The following is a 22,491-nucleotide window of genomic DNA, read 5'->3' as shown; positions in this document are numbered from 1 at the left end:
TATTATGATAATTCATCCCTGTGCATTTTCCACATCTTTAATATCAATTAACAATTGTCAAGTTAAACAGAAGAAAATTATTTATGCAGCATTTAGATATAATATTAGCTGCTATATACTGTCAGAATGTAGGATTTATTTTGTTTGTAAAATCTCTGCTATGAATGCGGGCAGAAACAGTAATAGAATATAATTCATTCTTGAAAATGTAACTCACCAACCCGAAGAACAAAATCATTGTAGGACTGATAGTTGATTTCATCAAGAACATCAAACATTTCTATTGCAAAATCAGCCAGTGTACTGAGATGGAAATAAATCGATTTCTTTGCCTATATTTTAAAAAGAATTTTTTTATGTCATTCATAATGTTGTATCTATTAATGTAACACAGTTTTAACAAGTTTTTAAAACAGACGAAGAATCTCTTTAAATATAAATAAATATACAGGTGACATAACAGGTTAGAAATGTTAAATACTCATTTTGGGTAGGAATTAATTTCACAAGACCAAAACTGTTGTTCAGAAGAGTGAGGACTCTAGGATTGGAAAATTCAGACGATTATAAAAATTTACAAATAGTTATTGTATCAATAGCAGTTAATTATTAGTCATGTTTAGTAAGATTAAATTATTCGGGAGGGGGCTTCACAGGAATTAATAATTATTGATTTCATGTCCTGCACCTGGGTTTCTTATAGGTATCTTTTTAGCCACTGCAGAAAACAGACAGAAAACAGATTACTGGATTACATGACCTTTGTTTAGTTCAGCTTTATTAGCTCTGATCTGATTAATGCTTGCTGAAATGTTAACATGATGTGTGTGTGTGTGCATGTGTGTGCCTGTCCGTGTGTTATATTTGTTATATATTTATATTTATTGTATATTTTATGTGTATACATGTGTGTGTGTGTGTGTGTGTGTGTGCGTGCACATGCATGTATATGGGAGTAGATTAGAACCCAATTTCCATCTAGAAAACACAAGCAATCCTCTCTCTACTATTGCTGCACAATTTGTCTTTGGTGACATAGATTTGTTCATAGGTTTTACAAATTTCTGGTTTCTTTTGTAGCAACTAGTGACATAGGATCATATGGCTGGAAGGGGCCAAGGAGGTCTTCTACTGCAGGGATCTCCAACCTTGGCAACTTTAAGATTTGTGGACTTCAACTCCCAGAATTCCTCTGGGAGGAAGTTTCCTCTGGGAAGGAACTCAAGGAGTTGAAGTCCATAAGCCTTAAAGTTGCTAAGGTTGGAGATTCCTGTTCTAGTGCAACACTCTGGTCAAGACATGAGTCTTATAGTTCCCTGTCAAATGGTTGTCCAGTCTATTTTTGAAAATCCCTATTGATGGAGCACCCATAACCCAAGGAAGCAAGCTATTTCATTGATTAATTGTTCTTACTATCAAAAAATTTCTTGTTATTTTTACGTTGTATCTCTCTTTGACAAGTTTTCACCCATTACTTCTTCTCTTGGCTTTAGAGAATAAGTTAATTCCTCTTCTTCATGAGAACTATTCAAAATATTGGAAGACAGTTATGTCCCCACTATCATTCTCTTCAATAGATTAGAAATATCTAGGTCCCACAACAGTATGATGTATAACAATCAGCCTCCAGATCCTTCATCAACTTTGTTGCTCTTCTCTGCACACTTTCTAGGGTCTCAATACCATTTTTTATCATGGTGATCAGAACTATGTACATTATTCCAAGTATTGTCTCATTAGCATGATATAAGTTGGTACTGACACTTCTCATTGTCTTGATGCTATTGCACTGTTGATGCATTGGCTTTTTTAGAAGCTGCAGCAAACTGCTGGCTCATACTTAAATTGTGGTCACTAGGATACCTAGATCCCTCTGAGTTACTATTGTTGAGCCAGATATCACCTATTCTATACTCATGCATTTTATTTTTCCTACCTAAGTGTAGGATTTTACTTTTCTTGCCACTGAACTGCAGCTTGTTGTAAAGGGCCCAATGCTCAAGTCCATCAAGATCCTTCTAGATCTTGAGCCCGTCCTCTAAAGTATTATTTTTCCTCCCTGCAAATTTGATGAGTTCCCCTTTTATCTTTTTATCTAGATCATGTATGAAGATGTTGAAGAGTACTAGGTATTAGACAGTACCTTGGGGTACCCCATTGCATGCTTCACTCCATGTAGATGTAGTTCCTTTGAGGACTACCTATTGAGTGTGGTTGGTAAGCCAACTGCAAATTGTTCTATCTTAGCAAGATGTAGGTTGTGGTCTACTTTGTCAAATGTCATGCTGAAGTCTAAGTGTATTATGTCCACAACATTTCTCTGGTCCACTAATTTAATTAGGTTATCAAAAAAGGCAATCATGTGTGGCATGATCTATTTTTAACAAATCCATGCTGTCTTCTATTAATCACCTTGTTTGTTTTCAGATTCTCACAAATCTTTTGCTTTGGATATTGCCATGTCTTTGAGTTGTAGATTTCATGTTAAACATGAATAGTTTTATTCAGTTTCCACCAACAGATTAAAAGCAAACTCTTAACTTAAGATGTGATATTACATAAATAAAATACCCCAAAAGAAGATAATTTACCTTGCTATCTGTAGTTGGCACAAGGCCCACTGCTGCCATATATGTGCTTCCAATTGTCTTGATTTTTTCAATGTCTTTGTAATATTCTTTGTCCATAAGCTTTGTTTAGAACACAAAAGTATTAAATATTGCATAATATTTCAGATAACAAAAAATAATACGTGTATCTGCTGTTTTAGAAGTTATCCTTCTTACTGCCTCATACCTATAGCAAATGTCATCTAAAATTTCAGTGGCCATGAAAACGATTATGGCTCAATCCTGTTATAATTTCATTAGCATATTAACTCAGCATATCAAGCAAAACATATTTATCTTTGCTTCTTTTGCTTCATACAGTAAAAATGAGAAAATATACACAGGTTTTGGAATTTTTCTCCAAACGTTTAATAATAATTTCATTCTCAGATATACAGCTCCATTGGAGAAGAGCTTAGAATGTTAGGAACAATTCAAGCCATTGTCAAATGTCTTCTACTGTGGAGATGCCACGGAGTGATGTAGAAATAGCACTTAGACTTATATATTGCTTTATAGTGCATTACAGCCCTCTCTAAGTGGTTTACAGAGTCAGCATATTGTCTCCAACAATTTGGGTCCTCATTTTACCCACCCCAGAAGGATGGAAAGCTGAGTCAACCTTGAGCCTGGTGGGATTTGAACTGCCAAATTGTAGGCAGCTGGCTGCAGAAGTAGCTTGCAGTACTGCACTCTAACCACTGTGCCACAGAGGCTCCTGGGAGATATACTGGAAATCAGGCTAGGGGGGATGTGGGAGTGGGAGGGGTGGGGGTGGGGCAGAATGGCTCCTTCTATTTCATCTAGATAATTTTTAACTTTGATCTACTTTTGCTACTCCCCCCACTTCCCCAGAATTGGTACAATTCTGCTCAATTTTCAAAAGGATTACAGGCAGGCAGAAAGAATCCCAAAACTCTTTACACAATTCCTTTCAAAAACGGCACCTGGTTTGAAAAAAATAAAAAGGTTGGAATTAGTTTTTCTTGGCATAAGCGGGGCGGGTTTAAGAGAAAAGCTGTAAGGCTTTCAGATTTTTATTGCTACTGTCTTTATCAATAGATTCCTAATAATTCTTGTGATGTTTGTTCCCTGATCTGTACCATCTTAATGAGGTGACATACAGCATATATGGAAAGAACACAGCAGTTGCAATGAAATATAGCTGGTCCTGTATGTTCTAAAACTACCAATTAATTATTATCAAAATGGCATAGAACCTTTAAGTTTTATTATTCCATGAATCAATTCTACACATGGGAAGATATTGAATGAGAGGCAAACAGCAAGTAAATAAAAAAAAAATTCAAGCTAGACTGCAGTTTAAACGGTGTAGCATTGTACCATTGTATAATATAATTCCTTTTAAATTTTTTGAGAGATATCTATGACATATATCCAGGCTATCTGCAGGACCCTTCCCTTAAGGACATCTATCTGTCCTCCCATCTGTATGCCAGAAATTAAGAGGATCTAGAGTGGAGAGCCTCAACCTGTACTTTCAGAATATCAACACTAGGATAGATCTTCTCCACAGCTGAATACTGCACTCCTGTTTGGCTTATTAGGTGCCACACTAAGCAAGATCAGTGCTAGACTAAATGATACAATGAGGATCATAAGCGGTTGCATAAAATCTATTCCTACTTGCTGGCTCCCCAACTTCAGCCACATTTGCACCACCAGCTCTACGAAGGCAACAAGCCTTAGTGAAGGAGTACAGCAAAATTATGAGAAACCCACTTCTTTCTGTGCATACTGATCTTTCTCATCTATCAATTGGCAGGCTTAAATCCAGGAAGCCCTCTCTGGCATTCACTTAACAGCTGTCTAACAATTTTGACATCAATTCCAGAAAAATGAAAAAGGAGATCTACAACCTTGCGCCTATACTTCCAAAAAACTCACAATGAAAGAAGGTGGGCTGTTTGGGAGAAGGAAGCTTATGCAGTTTGTTGGGCTTTACTAACTTGGAGACAGTTTTTAGAGGGCAGCAATATTCTGTTCAAAGTGTGGACAGACCACACAAACTTAGAAGCTTTAAAAACACCCAGGAAACCCACTTCTAAACAAGTTAGATGGACTCAATACTTCAAAAGATTCAATTTCCAATTGAAGTATCTCCCAAGGTGTGGGGGGGGGAATCTACTAGCAGACGTGCTGTCTAGAAAACCCCATTTTGACGTTCAATCATCACACAGGCATAAGCTCAAACCCAAAAAATCAAAGATAAATCAGAAATGACTAGGAGGTTGCAAAATGATTTAACAGCAGGTACTTGGTATCAAGAAAATAAGGTTCTATTAACTATAAAGGAGGGTGTAGCATGGAAGGGGTCTAAGCTATATGTCCCCAAAATGTTACATCATGTTCTTCAGAAAAGTCATGACTCAAAGCAAGCAGGACATTTTGGATATTTAAAAACCCTACATATGGTCAGAGGCTAGTTTTGGTGACCCAAAATGCAGCAAGACATTGAGGATTATGTAAAGAGTTGTGCCACTTGTGCCACAATGAAAACCAAATCCACTTCTTCCTGTGCATACTGATCTTTCTCATCTATCAATTGGCAGGCTTAAATCCAGGAAGCCCTCTGGCACTCTCTCAACAGCTGTCTAACAACTTTGATATCAATTCACAGTGGAAAGCCAAATGGGCTACTGAACATCCAGATACAGTCAGTTACATAGATGACTGTACACAAAAGGTGCCAGGTTTTGACCTTACTTGCCAGCATTGGTCAACTCTGAACAGGATCCGTACCCAACATGGTGTCTGCCAGGAGTCATTGTTTAAGTGGGGTCTTGTCTCTACCCCTTAGTGTGACTGTGGTGCTCCTTGACAAAATATTCATCACATTATGTCTGAATGTTCATCAAGAACTTACACTGGCCCAATGGTGATGGACACACTCCTGTTCCTCTAATGAGAACTAGGAAGCATCTCTTTTCCATAGCAGTCCCTGCCTTACAGAACAACCTGAAGAATATTCTCTAGTTAAGGGACCATATGTTTATTTTATCAGAAATTAATATTAAAGTTAATTTTGCTTATAAATTATTATAATTTCAATTTCCAAACATATTTAGTAGCTCTGTTTCTCCACAATAACCCTGTGAGGGAGATTTGGCCAAGAAAGAGCAAGAGAGACACAGACCCAATGGTAATAGAAAAGACAAATTAGTTCTTACCTCATCAAAGTCAGCTATAATTTCATTTAACAGGCGTAAACATTCTACTCCCATATTATTACCATCCAGTTCAATGTAAAAATCATTGAAATTTGGTATGGATGCAAACATCACTCCTACTTGTGAATATGACTGGTAATACAAGTCCTGTAATAAATGATTACATTCGTATTAGATAAAAAATGTTCAAGGAATATTATATCCAGGGGTGGGATTCAAATTTCTTAACAACCGGTTCTGTGGGCTTGGCTTAATTTGTGGGTGTGGCTTGCTGACTGGGCATGACTTGGTGGTCATGTGACTGGCTGGGTGTGGCTTGGTGGTCATGTGACTGGGTGGGCATGGCCTGGTGGCCATGTGACTGGGTGGGTGTGGTCAACTCAATGTCACATCAAGGCATGCCTCCCCAGGCCCCTCCCCTCGTAGTGATTCCTTGTCACACCCAGCTTCAACTTATCTATAGTTGTGTAAAATGTTGTTCACCCTTTTTTGACTTTAATATCTATGTACTATAGATGTACTTTTATGGACCACTGAAAGGAGGAAATGGCTCACATGCTTTGCCCAAGAATGTGATAGATAACAGGCTTTTCAGGGGCTGCCAGAAAGAAGGGGGGGGGGGGAATTTATTTTCCAAAGCACTAGAAAGCAAACAAGAAGCAACGGATGGAAACTGAACAGAGAAGCAATCTAAAAGTAAGGAGAAACTTCTTGACAGTGGACCTGCTTGTCTCCAGAAGTTCTGGGTGCTCAATCACAGGAAGTTTTTAAGAAAAGACTGGACAGCCATTTCTCTGAAATGGTATAGGGTTCCCCCCAAGGTCCCTTCTAAGTATTATTCTGACACCTTTCCCTGGATTTCTACTCAGAGTTTGGCACCCTCAGTTTTCCTTCCTGAGCAGGGGGTTGGACTAGAATACCTCCATAGTCACTTTCAACTGTTAAACACACATGTATTTATGCTCTGGACTATAGACATATAAACCCTGAAAATACCTGGGCAAAAGAAAGGCAGTAAAATCACTCTCGGTGTAAGGACAGTGTAAAATATTAATATATGATAAATAATGGAACAATTAAAAATAATAGCACAGTTGTTTTTCTCTCTCCCCCTTCCTATTTCTTTCTTTCTTTCTTTCTTTCTTTCTTTCTTTCTTTCTTTCTTTCTTTCTTTCTTTCTTTCTTTCTTTCTTTCTTTCTTTCTTTCTTTCTTTCTTTCTTTCTTCCTTCCTTCCTTCCTATTTCTTTCTTTCTTTCTCTCCCTTCCTCTTTCTTCCTTGCTTCCTTCCTTCCTTCGTTGTTTCTCTCTCTCTCTCTCTCTCTCTCTCACACACACACACACACACACACACACACACCACAGTCTCTCGCGTGACACACACACACCTGGTCTGGGATGAACTGATCCAGTGACCACCAGAGCAGCGGGCGGCGAGAAAATGAAGAAAGCAGCAGCCCAGGGACATCCACTCGCCCTCTCTTTCGAAGCACCATGGGGGGGTGGCGAGTGGTGGGTGCAGTGGGCACTGTGGTGGGGCTACGGGAAGCAGTCTCAGGAGTTCCTGTACTCCCTTTCAGGGCACCTCCGCCGCCCCTTTCAACCCCAGCCAGCAGAGAAAGTGAATGGCTATGGCATGCTCTGGCTGCTGCCATCACTGCATCACTCAGTGCAGTGCTTTGGACTGGCCCAGAAACGGCGCCCCACCTTGTCCTCCTCTTGCCTGGCGGCTGGCTTCTTGATGCAAGCAGAGGCTGCTGGTTGGAGCGAGGGGAATCACAGTGCTGGGCTCTCGCGGCGGCGAGTGTCAAGGGCATAGCTAGAATTGGAATAAAAGGCTGTGCGGCTGAGGTGGAAAGAACTGAGGCAACACCCAGTAGCTTGGATGAGAAGATGAGAGCAAGGCCGTGGCCACTCTCGTGTCAAGAAGCTTTGGTCCTTTCTGCCAGAGATGTGCAGCCTCTTCCAGTTCTAGCCCATGGCACTCGCTGCCGCATGAGCCCAGCACTGCAGTTCCCCTCGCTCCAACTAGCAGCCTCTGCTTGTGTCAAGAAGCTGGCAGCCAGGTGGAAGAGGCCCAGGATGGGCACAAGGTGAGGGAGGCCCGGGGACGGCTGGGCGAAGCCTGGGGATGGCTGGGTGAGGCCCAGGGACCATTGGGAGAGGCCCGGGGTGGCTGGGCAAGGCCCCGGGAGGCTTGCAGATGGCCCAGTGAGGCCTGGGGACAGCTGGGCGAGGCCTGGGGATGGCTGAGCGAGACCTGGGGAGGGAAACAGGATTCAACCGGGCTGCTTCTCTGCTGCCCATGAGCTGTTTCCTGAAGGGAGAGGGACTTGCAAACTTTTTCCTGTGCCGGGAAAGACTCTCTTGCTCTCCCAGCTGGAGCAGCGAGAAGCATCCACTGACCTGGCCAAAGCCAACAGGAGCCTCACCATGTGTTCCCCAGTGGAAGGTAAGTGGTGGTAGAGGGGGAAAGGTGACTGGGGCTTGCACTCACCCAGGGAGATCATCAGATCAGGCAGGGCTGCAGCGAAAGGCAGGTAGCAATGGCTGGCCTGGCAGGCAGGCTGCAGACATGTTGTATATATGCATGATGTTGTGCATGTGCAATAGAGACTAACTGAGCAGGGAGTGGAGAAGTGGGCAGAGAGAGCCGGCGCCAGCCAGACGCCCAATTTACTGGTTCTCCGAACTACGGAGAATCATAACTGGTAGAATACCACCCTTGATTCTATCTATCTATCTATCTATCTATCTATCTATCTATCTATCTATCTATCTATCTATCTATCTATCTATCTATCTATCTATCCATCCATCCATCCATCCATCTATCTTTGCAATATTTAATTATTATAATTATCCCTGCTAGAAAAAAGTGCTAATAGAAGAAGGAAGACTAACTTAAATGTAGGTTGGACTGATTACAAGAAGGAATATTCCTTCTAACATTGTCAATATCTTCATTTCAATGAAAGGTTTCTCCTATTTTAGAAGCCTTGGCTATTAACTATTTCAATCTGTTACCCAGAATAGTGGAGAAAATTAATACCTCAATATTTTCAAATGCTTGGAATTCTTGCTTGACCTTTTTCAATCATGCAAATAAAAACACAGGACATTAATTTTTTTAGGAAAAGCACAGTATATTTAACTCATCTCATAACAGAAAATTGTATTTTGTCAGGGAATCAGATGCTTTCTTGTAATCAAGCCAGCCTACATTCAAGTTAGTCTTCCTTCTCCCACAGTTTTCCAAATTCATCTTGTCAATTAGGAATTGATCTTGTTCCTGTGCTGTTTGAGAAGTTACCTTTCTGCTCAGATGGAAAGAAGCATTCACCTAAATGCTGTAAGAGTACATCCAGTTCTCAATTTGAATATTGTTTGTAAACAGAAAATCGGCCTGTAGTTACCAGATACTACCCCTTTTGTTGAATCTTTCACTATTAGATATGTTTTGCCAGATGTTAACCAACTTTTAATTTCACCCTTTATTATTTTTACATATACAACATGTAATCATTGCATGTTGATATTTGAGCATAGTATGTGTGCAAATCCCAACAGTGTGTGGCCTTTTGTAATTGACAGATTGGATGTTTGTCAATGTGCAGATTTTCTAAGTGCCATTGAAGCCTTTCGTTTATGCCATAATCTTTTGACTTTTTAAAATCTTTCTTATCTAATGTTAACTTTGATTTTCAGATCTGGATACTTTGTGAACTTCTCCACTTCTTTTATTTTAATATTCTTTTTATTCTACTACATTGTGACATGATTGTAATTATTATTATATCATTATAATTAAAGCCCCGAAGAAATGAAAAGGTTTAATACAAGTCTTTAAAAACAAATAATTAACTTCCTTACCATATTCCTTGGATTAGACATAAGAAAATGCTGAGCAACATGTGCTGGCAACAGATTGAAAAGTATTCGTTTGTTATCTAGTTTCACTCTCTCCATATCATCTCTTTCCTCTTCTGCCTGTCAAGAGAAAAAAAATGTTCTAAACCAAGGGTCTTCAAACTTGGCAAGTTTAAGATTGTGGACTTCAACTCCCAGAATTCCTGAGTTAACATGACTGGAGGAAAATTTTTGGGAATTGAAGTCCACAAGTCCTAAAGCTGTCAAGTTTGAAGATCCTTATTCTAAACAACAAAGGCTGTAAATATCAATAGATGTGGTAAGGATATAGGCCTTTTAGATAGCAACCACCAATTTGAATTGCATCTGGAAGCAAAGTGTTAACTTATGCAGCAAAGGTTCAAATGAGCCATACAGAGGCATGCCCATCAGTGCCCGCACTACTGCATTCTGGTCCAGCTGAACCTTCCAGATGGTCTTCCACAGCAGCTACATGTAAAGCCACTGCAGTAGTCAAGCTATGAAGTGACCAGGAAATGAGCGACTGTCTGAAGAATCTGTCAATCTAGAAAAATGCAGAACTGACATATCAGATGACTTTTCCTGACCATAGATGTCATTTGCTCATTAAGCAGAATTTGTGAATCAAAGAAGACGCCCAAATTGTGCACCATCCTTGAATGAAGAAGTATAACTTCATTTAAGGTTGAAATTGGAATATCCACAGATAGTCCAGGATCCACTTTGTCAGATCTACAGATATTCTAAGTTTGACTTAGGATGAAATTACACTGGTGTATCCAAGGATAGTAGGATACCATACCTGATGGTTGTGGGACTGAGAATCAAGATGTACAAGATGCACCACCACCTCTAGGATGCATCACAGGTCATCGACAACCATACCTGTCTCAGTATTAAAAACTGGCCTGTTTAAAAGGGTCTAGATAATCTATCTCCTCCAGAATTGTCCTCAGCTGCAGACTGACCACCTTCAAACAATTTTCCACAAGAAGGGAAAGTTGGAGAATGGGTAATAGTTATCAAACATCATTTGGTCCAAAGACAGCTTCTTATGGAGGGGGTGCACCTTTCAAAACTGTGGGCACCACTTTCTCTCTCAAAAAGGCCAACACTATTGCATGGATCCAACTGCAGGTCACTTCTTTGGCCACTTTCACAACTCATGAGGGACCTGGATCCAATAAACAAGTGGTTAGGTCAGCAGGGACACCTGTTCACTTTCTTAGGAGTCACTGGTTCAAACATATCCCAGATCAGACCACCAAGACCTATCCCAGGTATTTCATCCTCCTTCCCAATCAAAGTCTAACACGGAACAAATCTGGGTGAATTTATCCATTAGATTCCCTGAATAATGTTCAAAATAGCCGAGGAGATGTTCTATATTCCCTACTCAATAGGGAATGGGTCATTCTGAAAGGGCTCCTTGAAAGTTATCAGGAGAAATACTGACATTTCATTGCCCTTATTACCACGAGATATTCCTTAATATGGGGCTACTGCCCATGTTCAATCACTTTGAGTCTTCTAGTGTTATTCAAGATATCTCTTTTGATGCTTCATTTCCAAGAACTCCTAAATAAACTGAGATACATCCTGTGATTAGTATGTAGAGAGAGGCCATATAGAAGCAATATGATCCAAAGATGCAGCCACATACCCATTACAGCCAGTGACTAGAGCCATAGCTGAACTGTCCACCAGATTCCAAGAACTTCCAGTTCTCTCTAGAACTCCACTGGTTCATTAATTGAACAATTGAATGGGTCTTGTCTCTTCCTGCAGGGAATACCAGTGAGCTGAAGGCAACTAGGTAATTATCTGTCTACTGAAATGGACTGTTGTTAATATCCTCCACTGGCAGATTGTATCCCAACTGGCCTGAGACAATCAGATATAACCTGTGTCCTCCATAGGTATTTGGCCATAAATGACTTGGGACAGATTGCTGGTTGCCAGGAAAGCCATCAGTTCTTGAGCTGCCCTATAATACTGGCAACCTGAAATCTCTAGAATGAACAACTTTGGGGATTCTATTGCAACCGACCATTGAAAGTTAGCAGTTCAAGCAGCAAGAAGCATCGCAGCAACCTGTTCCCTTGAGTCCAAATGACCTCATAACTGGTTACCCGTGAAGCCCCTGACAGCTGTAATGATTTTCAGATGACATGAGCCACTCTTACTTCCTTGTCTCCTGGATTCTTGGCTTGTGCAAAACACAAAACCTGTGGGACATTTTTGTGAGAGAGGAACTCCGCCCTGAGCACAACCAGATCTTAATAAGACATGCCACATTAGCACATGATAAGATCTTGCCACATACCCACTTAGTATTCAAAAGCAACAGCTGAAGCCCAAGGCTACCAAGGAATCTGTTGCCTGGCTCAGAGGGTAGAAACTGAAAGCAGGGCAAGAGAATTGCTTTCAAACAACTATGTATTTCTCTGTCCATCACTGTCCCAGTGGTCCAGGCTGCCCTTCAGCACCCCTAGTCTACTCTTACCCCTCACATCCTGCTCCTAGGTCAAAACATATATAATCAATACTGCCCTATCATCAAACCCAAATTAGATCTCAGAGAAGCATACTATTGAGTCCGCATCAGTGAAAGAGATGAATGGAAAACAGTGTTGGGATCTTCCAATTCAAAGTTATGCCTTTTGGATTGCCGGGGGGAGGGGGGAGCTGGCGGTGTTCATGCAGTTAATAAACAAGGTGCAACACGAACATTTGTATTAGAGGGTTCTTGCCTACTTGGGAGACATTCTCATCTACACTGAGATGTTGGAAGACCACATACCCCTAGTCTGTATTGATTCAGAGGGAGAGGCCGAGCAGCTGACAGGGAGTGGGATTGTGGCTCCGTTGGCTGTGGAAGAAATTGGGGAAGGGCAAAGGCCAGCTGGGCAGAGCAGGGGAGAGGTAGAGCAAGGGAGAGGGAATTCAGAGGAAGACCCAGGCCCACCTCCTCTTTATACTAGAGCACGCAGGGAGGAACAGAGAAGGGAGCAATGTGAGTTGCATGGCTTATGGGGGAGGAAAGAGCCCTGATTCCCTTCATTAGCTGAAGCTGGGAACAGAGTGTTTAAAAAGGGAAGATGCGCACAGCAAAGTTGTTAGGAGCAAATCATGAATTATCTGGTATCGTCGAGGCTTATCTGGGTTCCTGGCATCTTCCCAACTGTGTGTGTTTTGCTGGGCTTTCAAGTCTGCAATTCCTTCTGCTACCCTGTCAAGTTAATTACTGCAGCATGGTTTGTGTGGATTTTTATTTACAGTTTGTATGTACTTTGTTTTCAGACTGAATTTCCTCCATTTAAAGACTGTTCTTGGGAGAGTTTTTCCTTCATCTGAACGTAACCTGGACATTGGGGGCAAAATTGGAGGTACTAAAGGAACACTTCTTGTTTATTTGACTGTGTTGCCTTTATGCCATGCCCCGGGTCATCACATTTTGGTTCCCAATGGCTTTCACCTGTTGTTAGTGTGTAATGCCCCGTCAACTTTATGGCCCCTTGGAACCACTCAGAGAATTGGTTCAGGATGTCCCAATAGGCAGTTACTTTGCTAATTTGCTTGTCCAGGCTGGTTCTAAAAAAAATGAACTAGCGTCCACTCAGGCAAAAGAGGTATCTTCCCACTGATTCTCCTGAATTCATGGATGTGTTCCTTGATGGGTTGCCCTCCTGCTTTAGGTTGCTGAGCTCATCTTCCGCATATGGGTCCTCCTCTGCCTCCTCAAATCTGGCTTCTAGTAGTTGTAGAAAGTTATCTACATCATGTAGTTTGGGGCTGTTATCTTGTGGAGGAATGCTAGCCATCCTCTTGTTTCTCCCTCTAGCCCCTCAGAAATGGCATTCACCCATGGCTCCAGGGGAGGGGTAGAGATGTCCATAGCATTCCAGGTGGATCTCAGCTGACTCAAGAAATAAAGCTAGCTGGTCTGGGTCTCCATCAAATTTCCTCCTGAATCGGGGTGGTTTGTTGAGCTCTGCTCCTCCCTCTCCCTGTTGCCCTTTGTAAGCCTGTGTTTGAGATGTCTGACCTTCATCCTCAGCTCTAGTTTGCAGAGGAGGAGGGTGCTGCCTGCTGTCTGGGGGAGGCACTGGCTGTTGCTGTGGGCTCTTTTTTCTTCTGTTCGGTAGAGAGGCAGGGCTGTGGTCTCACCTGCTTCTCCCCCCTTCAAAGGGCTCTGTAAAAGTTTCCCTCTGTTTTGGGCAGCAGGATGGGCCGTCATCCCGAATGGTGGCCCATTCAAATTCTTCCCTCAGCTGTTCTATGGATCTCCCCAGGGATTCTGTTAGGGATTTATCTGGTTTTCTCCCTTCTAATGGAGCAGATTTCTCCTCTTCAGAATTCAAGAGGGGACTGTCCTCCTTCTGTAATTATACTATCAGCTTCTGTTTGCTTCTGGCTGGAGACCAAGACTGTTTCTGCTTGGGTCATGTGGAGCAAGCTCTCTCCTGATAGTCATCCCTCTGCCATGGCTGCCTGAGTTTCTCTCCACGTACCTGAAATGTCGGGGAGTGATGGAAGAGGCCAGGACCCAGTAATGTTAATTAAGAGAATTGGCTAGCTGTCAGGTTTCCAGCAATCTCCCTAATTAAATCATGAGCCTTGAGCCAAACTTCAATAAGCTTCAAAAAATTCATTAGGAGCGACATATTGGCATGACCTGTATGTAGCCGATTCTGAGACATGTAATTCACTGTCACCCTTGACCCTGATTTTCTCCCACCCCTCTGGGTGTATTCATATTCTCCAACAAAACACATTCATAGCCAAGAGTCATCAATCATGTTCTCCAATTAGAGATTTGAGCAGCAGAAATTCCAATTGGTTAGTATCTTTGCAAGGCATGTATGGAATGCACTTTCGATTCCAAACTGCTACACTGCTCTTTCAAACGCCTTCCCCCCTCTTTCTGTTGGCAACTATAAAACGGGCATAGAAAATGTTTTATGAGTTGACAACAGGATTAGGATCTTATTGGACAAGAATACCTCTATCTTGCTGATATTTAGGTTCAACCATTTTATTCTAGTTCTTGACAGCCTCTCTTGAAGTATAAACCTGCAACTACTACCGGATAGCAATATAAAGCTGGATATAATCAATATATTGATGACACTATATCTCAAAGTGTTGGATGATTTTTCCTAATGACATCATGAATTGTAAAAAAAAATTGGGTTAGAGGACTAACTTCTATGGCACCCCACAAAATATCTCCCCCTCTGTTACTAGCTACAGGGACTGTCTAGTTATGGATATGGTGTAAGAGCAAGAACTCTTTTACAATAGGTCTTCTGATTCTTGTGGTTTAATGGAGGTCCACAAGAATACCTTGATCAATGAAATCAAAGACTGCCAAGAAGACTAGAAGGACAGAAAGTTTATCTACTTGAGTAAACAATACTATTTCTGTTCCACACCTACTTCTTCTAGAGTGCTCTGTAATTGATCTTCCAGCAATGTATTAAGAACTTTAATTAGAAAGACAGGATTGAGGACTCGATAATGACTATGTAAAACCACTGGATCCAGATGGTCTATTTCATGAGAGAGCATATCAAATTTCTTATAATATAACAAGCAATGCCTCTTGTTGGCCATATGACAACAAACAATGCAGCTCCTCTAAGACCATGAGTCATTCACTATTGGTCCTCCTATGGAGTTTATATCACTTCATTTCCTATCCCAGGCTGTTGGGACCATCTTGTCAAATGTTTGGATTGATTTTGGTTGTCAGAGGTTCAATGGGCATTTGATACAATTTCTCGATAGATAGTGAGGAAATTCCCCATTGGAAACCATTTGGGTCCATTTGGTGTCTGAAGTCAATCATCGTAATGGGTTCAATTACCCTACAAGGGTCCTAGATTGTAATTAGATACATCTGGACCCAGTGTCAGCAGATTAAGGCAAAGGGATGATAGATAGCTCTTCCAAATCCATCTCTCAAAGAATTGCTCTGTCAACCCTGAAGATGACATGTGTGTAGCCGTATTTTATTGTAACCTTTGTCTATTCTTTCCTTAGCTTTCTTTAGGTTTTCCGCAAAGGAATTTAATGATACTCCAGACTTGCCACTCTCTAGTTGTTGAAAGGTGCGTTATAGAGATAAAGGGAGAACAATGTGTCCAGATCAGTGGTTGCCAACCGGTGGGCCACGGCCCGCTGGTGGGCCGTGAGAGAAAATTTTGGTGGGCCACAGAGAAATCTCTCCCCCAGAGCACCCCCACAAAGCAAATAATCCAGGCTGTGCAGAAACACAAGGCTGCCCTCCCCGCCCACTCACTCCTTACCTGGCAAACGCCTGCTAAATTGTTATTTTTTCTTTTTCTGACCATCATGTTCTGCTATGCCGGGAGATTTAGAGATTTAGCTAGGAAGCAGGAAATGGTTGGATTTCTTGCTTTCTAGCTAGTCTTCAGATCTTTGGCTCAGCACAGCTGAACCTCCCTTAGGACTGAAGGTTTGCTTGCAAGAAAATTGAGTGCAGATTCATGGCAAGCAAATTTGAGAGACTGAGCTAGCCGATGGCAGATAGATAGATCACTGAATGATTCTGTGAGCAACTCAGTCTGCCTGCTTTGCCTGATTTTGGGTAAAAGTTGCTTTTTTTATAAAAAAAATTCAATATTTACATGCATGGTGTGTTGTGAATTAATTTTGTGAGTTTTCTTGGTAGCAAATTTTATGTGACAGACTAAGCTAGCCAATGGCAGATAGATAGATGTCTGAATGAATCTGTGATTCTGTCAGCAACTCAATCTGCCTGCTTTCCCTGATTTTGGGTAAAAGTTGCTCTTTTTTATAAAAAAAATTCAATATTTATATAAATATTTATAATATTTATATTATATTTAATATCACATGACCACCAAGCCACACCCACAAATTAGGCCATGCCCACAGAACCAGTTTGTGGTCCCTGGGATCTAAAATTATGAGTTTGGTGGTCCCTGAGGTCCAAAAGGTTGGTGACCCCTGATCTAGATGGCATTGTTTTCTGTGGGAACAGAGAAGATGTTTGAAGCTGGTGGAAGGTGGAGTTTGGCATCACCAGACTGATGGACTGAGAATTGATTGGAGATTGTGACTCTGGGAGGAAGTTTCAAACTTTTGCTTTTTACTGGGTGTAATTCCAGAATCTGGCCAGTCGGAATTATACCAAGTCCTTGCCAATTTGATATGTTCCTAATAAACAGACTTTGGAGAAAGATGGATGCCTTGGATTTTATTTCAGGGGACATATTACTTGGAACCTTGATATGCTCTAAATTAAAAATGAGATCTAGCACATAATCACCAATATATGTGGTCCAGACTTAAGCCTACAGTTGCCACCAAGGTATGAGCTCAGGTGCTTTCCCCAAATCAAATAGCTCAAGGAAAAATACTGCTGGGTAACAAAGAATACTGTATCTTCTGAAAGAGCAATATTCCCATCCTCGTGATTTTGCAATATACACCAGATCTGCCTTCTTATTCCCTTATTCCCACCAAATTGTGAAGAAATAAGCTTTTATTATGAATAGATCTGGTATTTGCCAATAGCACCCCAAGGCCAGGAAACCGGGAAATTCAGCCATCAAGATGAGATTATGAGTTAGAAGTAGAGATTGTAAAGAATTTGGAGGACTCTCTTGGTTTGGAATGGTCCAACTGAACCACTTCTATCTCATTCATACAATCCAATCTCAACTTTCCTGTCCTCCCCAAACTCCAAATTGCTCTATCTCTCCTTGATGCCTTCTTATTAATGGCCTGAGTGGGGAGACTTTGCTTCCTCCTTATCTTACAATAAATAAGGGCTAGCCTTCCACTACATTGAGTCTCATCTAAGGTAGCCATTCACTGCCAAAACAATGGTTTAAGCTTCCCCAGGGCAATGGAGGAGGAGGAGGCATTAGCCTGAGGCAAGGATAAATATAAAGCAGCTGACAAAACTTAGGTTCATAAAAGGAGATGTAAAAGTCAAGGGAAATAGATCAGAAAGAGGTGCTGGGGCTGGAATTTCCCACTGCCCAAATTTATACAGTTCATATTTATGGTTGTATTTCCATATACACTTAATGGATAATTTGCTCATTAAAATTATTTGTAAATAGTAAGAAGATCTAGAAACTGGGAATTTAATACAATACTTTTAAGACAAGGCAATTCTTACCTGTACAGCCCAGAGGTAGTCTAAACGTAACTTCAAATCTACCTGTCTTGAATGAAGTGCCAAAGCACAGGAAAACAGCAAGATGGCTAATATTGGTTCATAGCCACGTATATAAAAGGAGCCATCCCTTTAAAAAAATGATGCAAACTTTTATACTTTGCTATTGTCACAAAGTGAAAACAATACAACAGATGATTCCACATCTAATGGTAATCTGTTGGAATTTAAGAGGTGTAATGTTATTAATTATTATGGGCAACTTTATGCCATAATAGAATATAAAAAGAGCAATAGAAGTAGCAGTAAAAAGAAGGCTATGGATAGGCCTTCTGAACTTGTGTAGCAGAGCAGGATTTTCCTCATTTTTTTTCCTAAGTATCTTGGCTTTCTCCTATGCTCTTCATCTCTCAATTGAGAGATAGGCTGATGTGTATATTAAAGGAAAGAACTTTATCACGATCCTAGGTTTTGACTCTGCTGGAGAAACAGGGCATGCAATATAATGATGGACATATAAAACAAATCATTTCCTATTCTAAAGGCTTTAATAAACTAATGTGGATTTAAAAAAAGGAAATGGAGAAAAACAGCAAAAGAAAAATGGAGCTAAATATGAACAAACTCTACATGTCGCTTTGTTCTATGGATGACATAAATAGTTAAAGATTATCTTCAAAGTCTCTGACACATATTAAAATTCCTTTCCTTCTATAAAAGAGCATTGCATTACAAGTGTGAAGATAAATTATGGAAGCAGTAGTCATGCCCATTTGTATTTATGCAAATACTTACCCTACTGCCTTTCGGTATCCACTGAGCTCCAAAATAACTATATACAGAATCATAACAAAAAGGAGGAGGATCAATTTTGGCAAAGAAGATACACGTAAAAATATTGCCAGGGTCAAAGTCCCCACAACACAGGAGAGAAATGCATAATGGGCTGTATCGCATGGAAGTTCAGTCATTGTCTTATTTGTCCCACTGGAATAAATTATAATTATAGAGCTGCTGGAATTAGTGTTCCAGATCCAAGGCATACAACCAACCTGCAGGAAAAAGGTAATATATGTTAAATCAAGCTCACTGGAAAATAACTTCATAAAGTTGAATTTGGATATAGTGTATGTGGTAGCTTTAGAGCTAGGAGAAAACTGTGAAATTAAAACTATGATCTGCAATTATTTATTTAAAATGTATCTTCTTTGAGGGATGATTTTCCAATATTTGAGGGGCTGCCACAGAGAGAAGGGGTCAAGCTATTTTCCCATGCACCTGAAGGCCAGACAAGAAATAATGGATGGAAACTTATCATGGAGAGATTCAACCTAGAAATAAGGAAAAATTTTCTGAAGTGAGAACAATCAACCAATCAAACAGCTTGCCTGCAGAAGTTGTGGGAGCTTCACCATGGGAAGCTTTCAAGAAGAGATAGACTGCCATCTGTCCCAAATGGTGTAAAGTATCCTGCTTGGGTGGGGGGTTGGACTAGAAGATGATCTACAAGGTCCCTTCCAATTCTGTCATTCTGTTTTGTGCCATTCTGTTCTGAATACATTTAACTGAGAAGTTGTTTTGATAGGAAACTCTTTCTAATACTACATGTTCCAATGGTGGATGTATTGGAGAAGGGTGACACAAGCTTTCAACAGTGCCTACAGAAAGAGAAAAAATGCTTGCATGATAAGGTTAAAGAATGATGAAATAGAGGGCCAAGGTAAAAAAGTAGTGGAATTCCTCCCAATAGGATGATGGAATGGGCTTGAATCAGAAAACGATCTGATGGTGCCAAAAACCACCAAGAGATCCTTGTAGGGCTAGGATGAACACATCAATCCTAAGCTTTCCAGACGCTATCCACAAGTGCAATCAATTCAATCTTGGTACCATAACATGGTTTGAATCCTAATTGGAAAGATTCTCAGTAATCCATTTTCAGAGCCATGGTGGTGCAGTGGTTACAATGCAGACTAATTCTCACGATTGCCAGCAGTTTGATTCTCACCAGCTCAAGGTTGACTGAGCCTTCTATCTTTCCAAAGTCAGTAAAATGAGGACCGAGATTCTTGGGGGAAATATGCTCTTTGTAAACAACTTAGAAAGGGCTGTAAAGCACTAAGAAGCGGTATTTAAGTGCTATTACTATTTCCCAGACCTTCTAAAACTGGCCACTTACCATCCTCTCAACAAACTTCCTCCAGAAGGGGAGAGTGAATACTGGAAGAATGCACAAAAGCATCAGTTGGAAGGATGGCCTCTTGAGAAAGGGTTGCATTACCACCTACTTTAAGGCATTTCTCCTTACCAGTGGACTCCAAAGTATGGCAATATCCACAGTCTAAACTTGTATATTTTTCCATAAATTGATATTATTCTACAAGTACTGAATTGGGTCTTTATAGTTGATGTACATTCATTTAGAACTAGTTCATAATCTTTGCTTTGCTTACTTCTCTTCCATTGGATTAGGAAAAATTTAAAAAATCCTCTTGAAAATATCAAATTACAGCAAAAAGGAGGATAAAGTGGTAGTAAAAATGATTCAAAATAGCCAAACAATCACACCATTATTGCGGTGTAGTTAAGTGTATAGGTTTTCTCTATTTCTCATAAAGTACATTTGTATGTGTAAATGTATCCACAGACATATGCTAGCATATGAAAATGCTTATAATATGTCAGCAATATATATAGAGTAAGCAGATTAATTCAACTCTTTGATCTATGTTTACGAAAAAACAAATCTTACATTTCAGAAAACCAGTTAGTTAAAAGTAAATTAAATCTTTGAGAGAGATTTAATAATTGCATGATTTGTGGCACAATATTCTTTAATTTATTTTTGTCATATTAGGTTCAGTTAATTTCTAAGAAAATCTAGTCAATTAAATTTCCCGTTTTCATTATAATACTATGGATTACAGTTGGAAGCCTGAATATGTTACATGAAATAAGGTTCTTGTGTATAGAAAAAAGCTGAGTGAGGAAAAATCACCCATAGTAATGTTAATTCCTAATTGTTTTAAAGGATACAGTCCAAAAAACCCACTTGATTATTGCACCCACAAATTAGTTTTTATCAAATGAAGCAGCAACAATAAATATAATTCAGAAGAGTCTAGGACTTTTTTTCAGTCTTTTATGTCTTCATTTCAATTTCAGGTCTATTTTTTACAGTAAGATAGCTAGTGTAATATATTAATTGGTGTGTTATTTTGAATCCATAACAAGCTCAGTTACTATAAGCAGCAAGCTAATGGGATAGTACATTTCTCATCAATATTTGTTTATTCAGAAACTATCTCATTCCATAGGTCTTTGATAATATAAAAATGTTACAACAACAATAAGAAACCTCTAAGCAATAATAGACAATAAAATGTCTCTTAGAAAAGTCAAGTTTTAATTCTTCTCCAGATAGCCATGGGGGAACATTTTTGCTTCCAAGTTAGAGGATGTGTCACCCAGAATATTTGTCTTTATATCTGTCTACATTGTACCCCAAATATAACTATTTACAGGTTCATATCACTTACCACACAGCCTTGTGCCACTGAGTAAATTAAGATCACAATAAAAATACACAAAATAGTTCTAATTTGTATTGTCAGGCACCCTGGAAAACACTGAAAGACAAAACCAATATATATTCATTTGGAAAATGATTGTCCACACTATTGTTGTTGTTATATACAAAAAAATGTGAAATCACAGTTGTCAGTTTTTTTAGCTGATATCGGATGTTATATGTATCAAATGCTTCCCCAAAATCTAGGATGTCATAATGTAGCAGTGTGATATAGGTATGAATCTAAATAGAGAGACTTTTTGTAATTGACAGATAGAAATAGTGTCAATGTACAGATTTTTTAAAGTGCCATCCAAGATTTTTTGGTATCACACCCAGTGTGCCAATCACCATTGGCACCAACAAAGCTGGTTTATGCCATAATTTTTCAAGTTCTATTTTCAAATCATTTGTATCAGGCAATCTTTTCTAATTCTAATTCTTATTATTTTTGAAAGATATCAGAAAATTAGTAATGTCCTAATGCATTTCCTTCACCCCACAAAAAGGTTAAATATTTTATTTCTTATGGTCATAAAACATAACTCAATTGTATTCTCAAATCATGGTTCAATTACATTAACATTTGACTTCAAAGTTCAGTCAGTTAAAGATGGATGATATTTTAATACTTCTTTGTCACAGGGTAATGTTTCTGATTATATTTTTTATATTATATTAAACAGCAAAAATGATAATTTTGTGAATATAATCAAGATTTTATCCATTCATAGATTGTATGGAATGCATGTAAAGTTTATGTATAAGGATATCTGAATGTTCATACCTTGTGAAAAGTAAAAATTTTGGTTACAAACACATGCAATTTTGATTGATGAGTGTTTACTGGCACCCACAAAGAATCACATGCAACAGATTTATAATGCATTCTAAGTTTATCTTAGTCCAGATGTATCAAAAATTAGAAAAATATTTAATATTTTTATATGCTGAAAAACATATTGCAATGGTTGAAATGAGTGAAATTAGTGAATTAGTGAAAAAGTGCCAGCCAGCTGGCCAGGCAGAAAGCAGATCAGGCAGTGCTGGCT

The 22,491-nt window shown here is 39.6% G+C and overlaps 1 protein-coding gene across 1 annotated transcript in view; it reads right to left on the bottom strand.

Annotated features, from left to right (window-relative positions):
- The window catches only part of ADCY1 (adenylate cyclase 1), a 251,325-nt gene that overhangs the window by 5,219 nt on the left and 223,615 nt on the right, over positions 1–22,491 (bottom strand). The window contains exons 12-18 of the mRNA XM_026702318.2: positions 21,408–21,497; positions 18,664–18,920; positions 17,872–17,998; positions 9,672–9,788; positions 5,801–5,947; positions 2,592–2,690; positions 218–332 (exon numbers count right to left, since the gene is read on the bottom strand). Of these exons, the coding sequence (XP_026558103.1) occupies positions 218–332; positions 2,592–2,690; positions 5,801–5,947; positions 9,672–9,788; positions 17,872–17,998; positions 18,664–18,920; positions 21,408–21,497 (952 nt within the window). The remainder of the gene's footprint in view (positions 1–217; positions 333–2,591; positions 2,691–5,800; positions 5,948–9,671; positions 9,789–17,871; positions 17,999–18,663; positions 18,921–21,407; positions 21,498–22,491) is intronic.

This window comes from Pseudonaja textilis, chromosome Z (genome assembly GCF_049901715.1).
Source record: "Pseudonaja textilis isolate UNSWEBS1 chromosome Z, rPseTex1.2, whole genome shotgun sequence".
In the NCBI taxonomy this organism is placed as follows: domain Eukaryota; kingdom Metazoa; phylum Chordata; class Lepidosauria; order Squamata; family Elapidae; genus Pseudonaja; species Pseudonaja textilis.
Note: the sequence above shows the minus strand (reverse complement) of the source record. Positions and strands in the feature narration are given on the sequence as shown.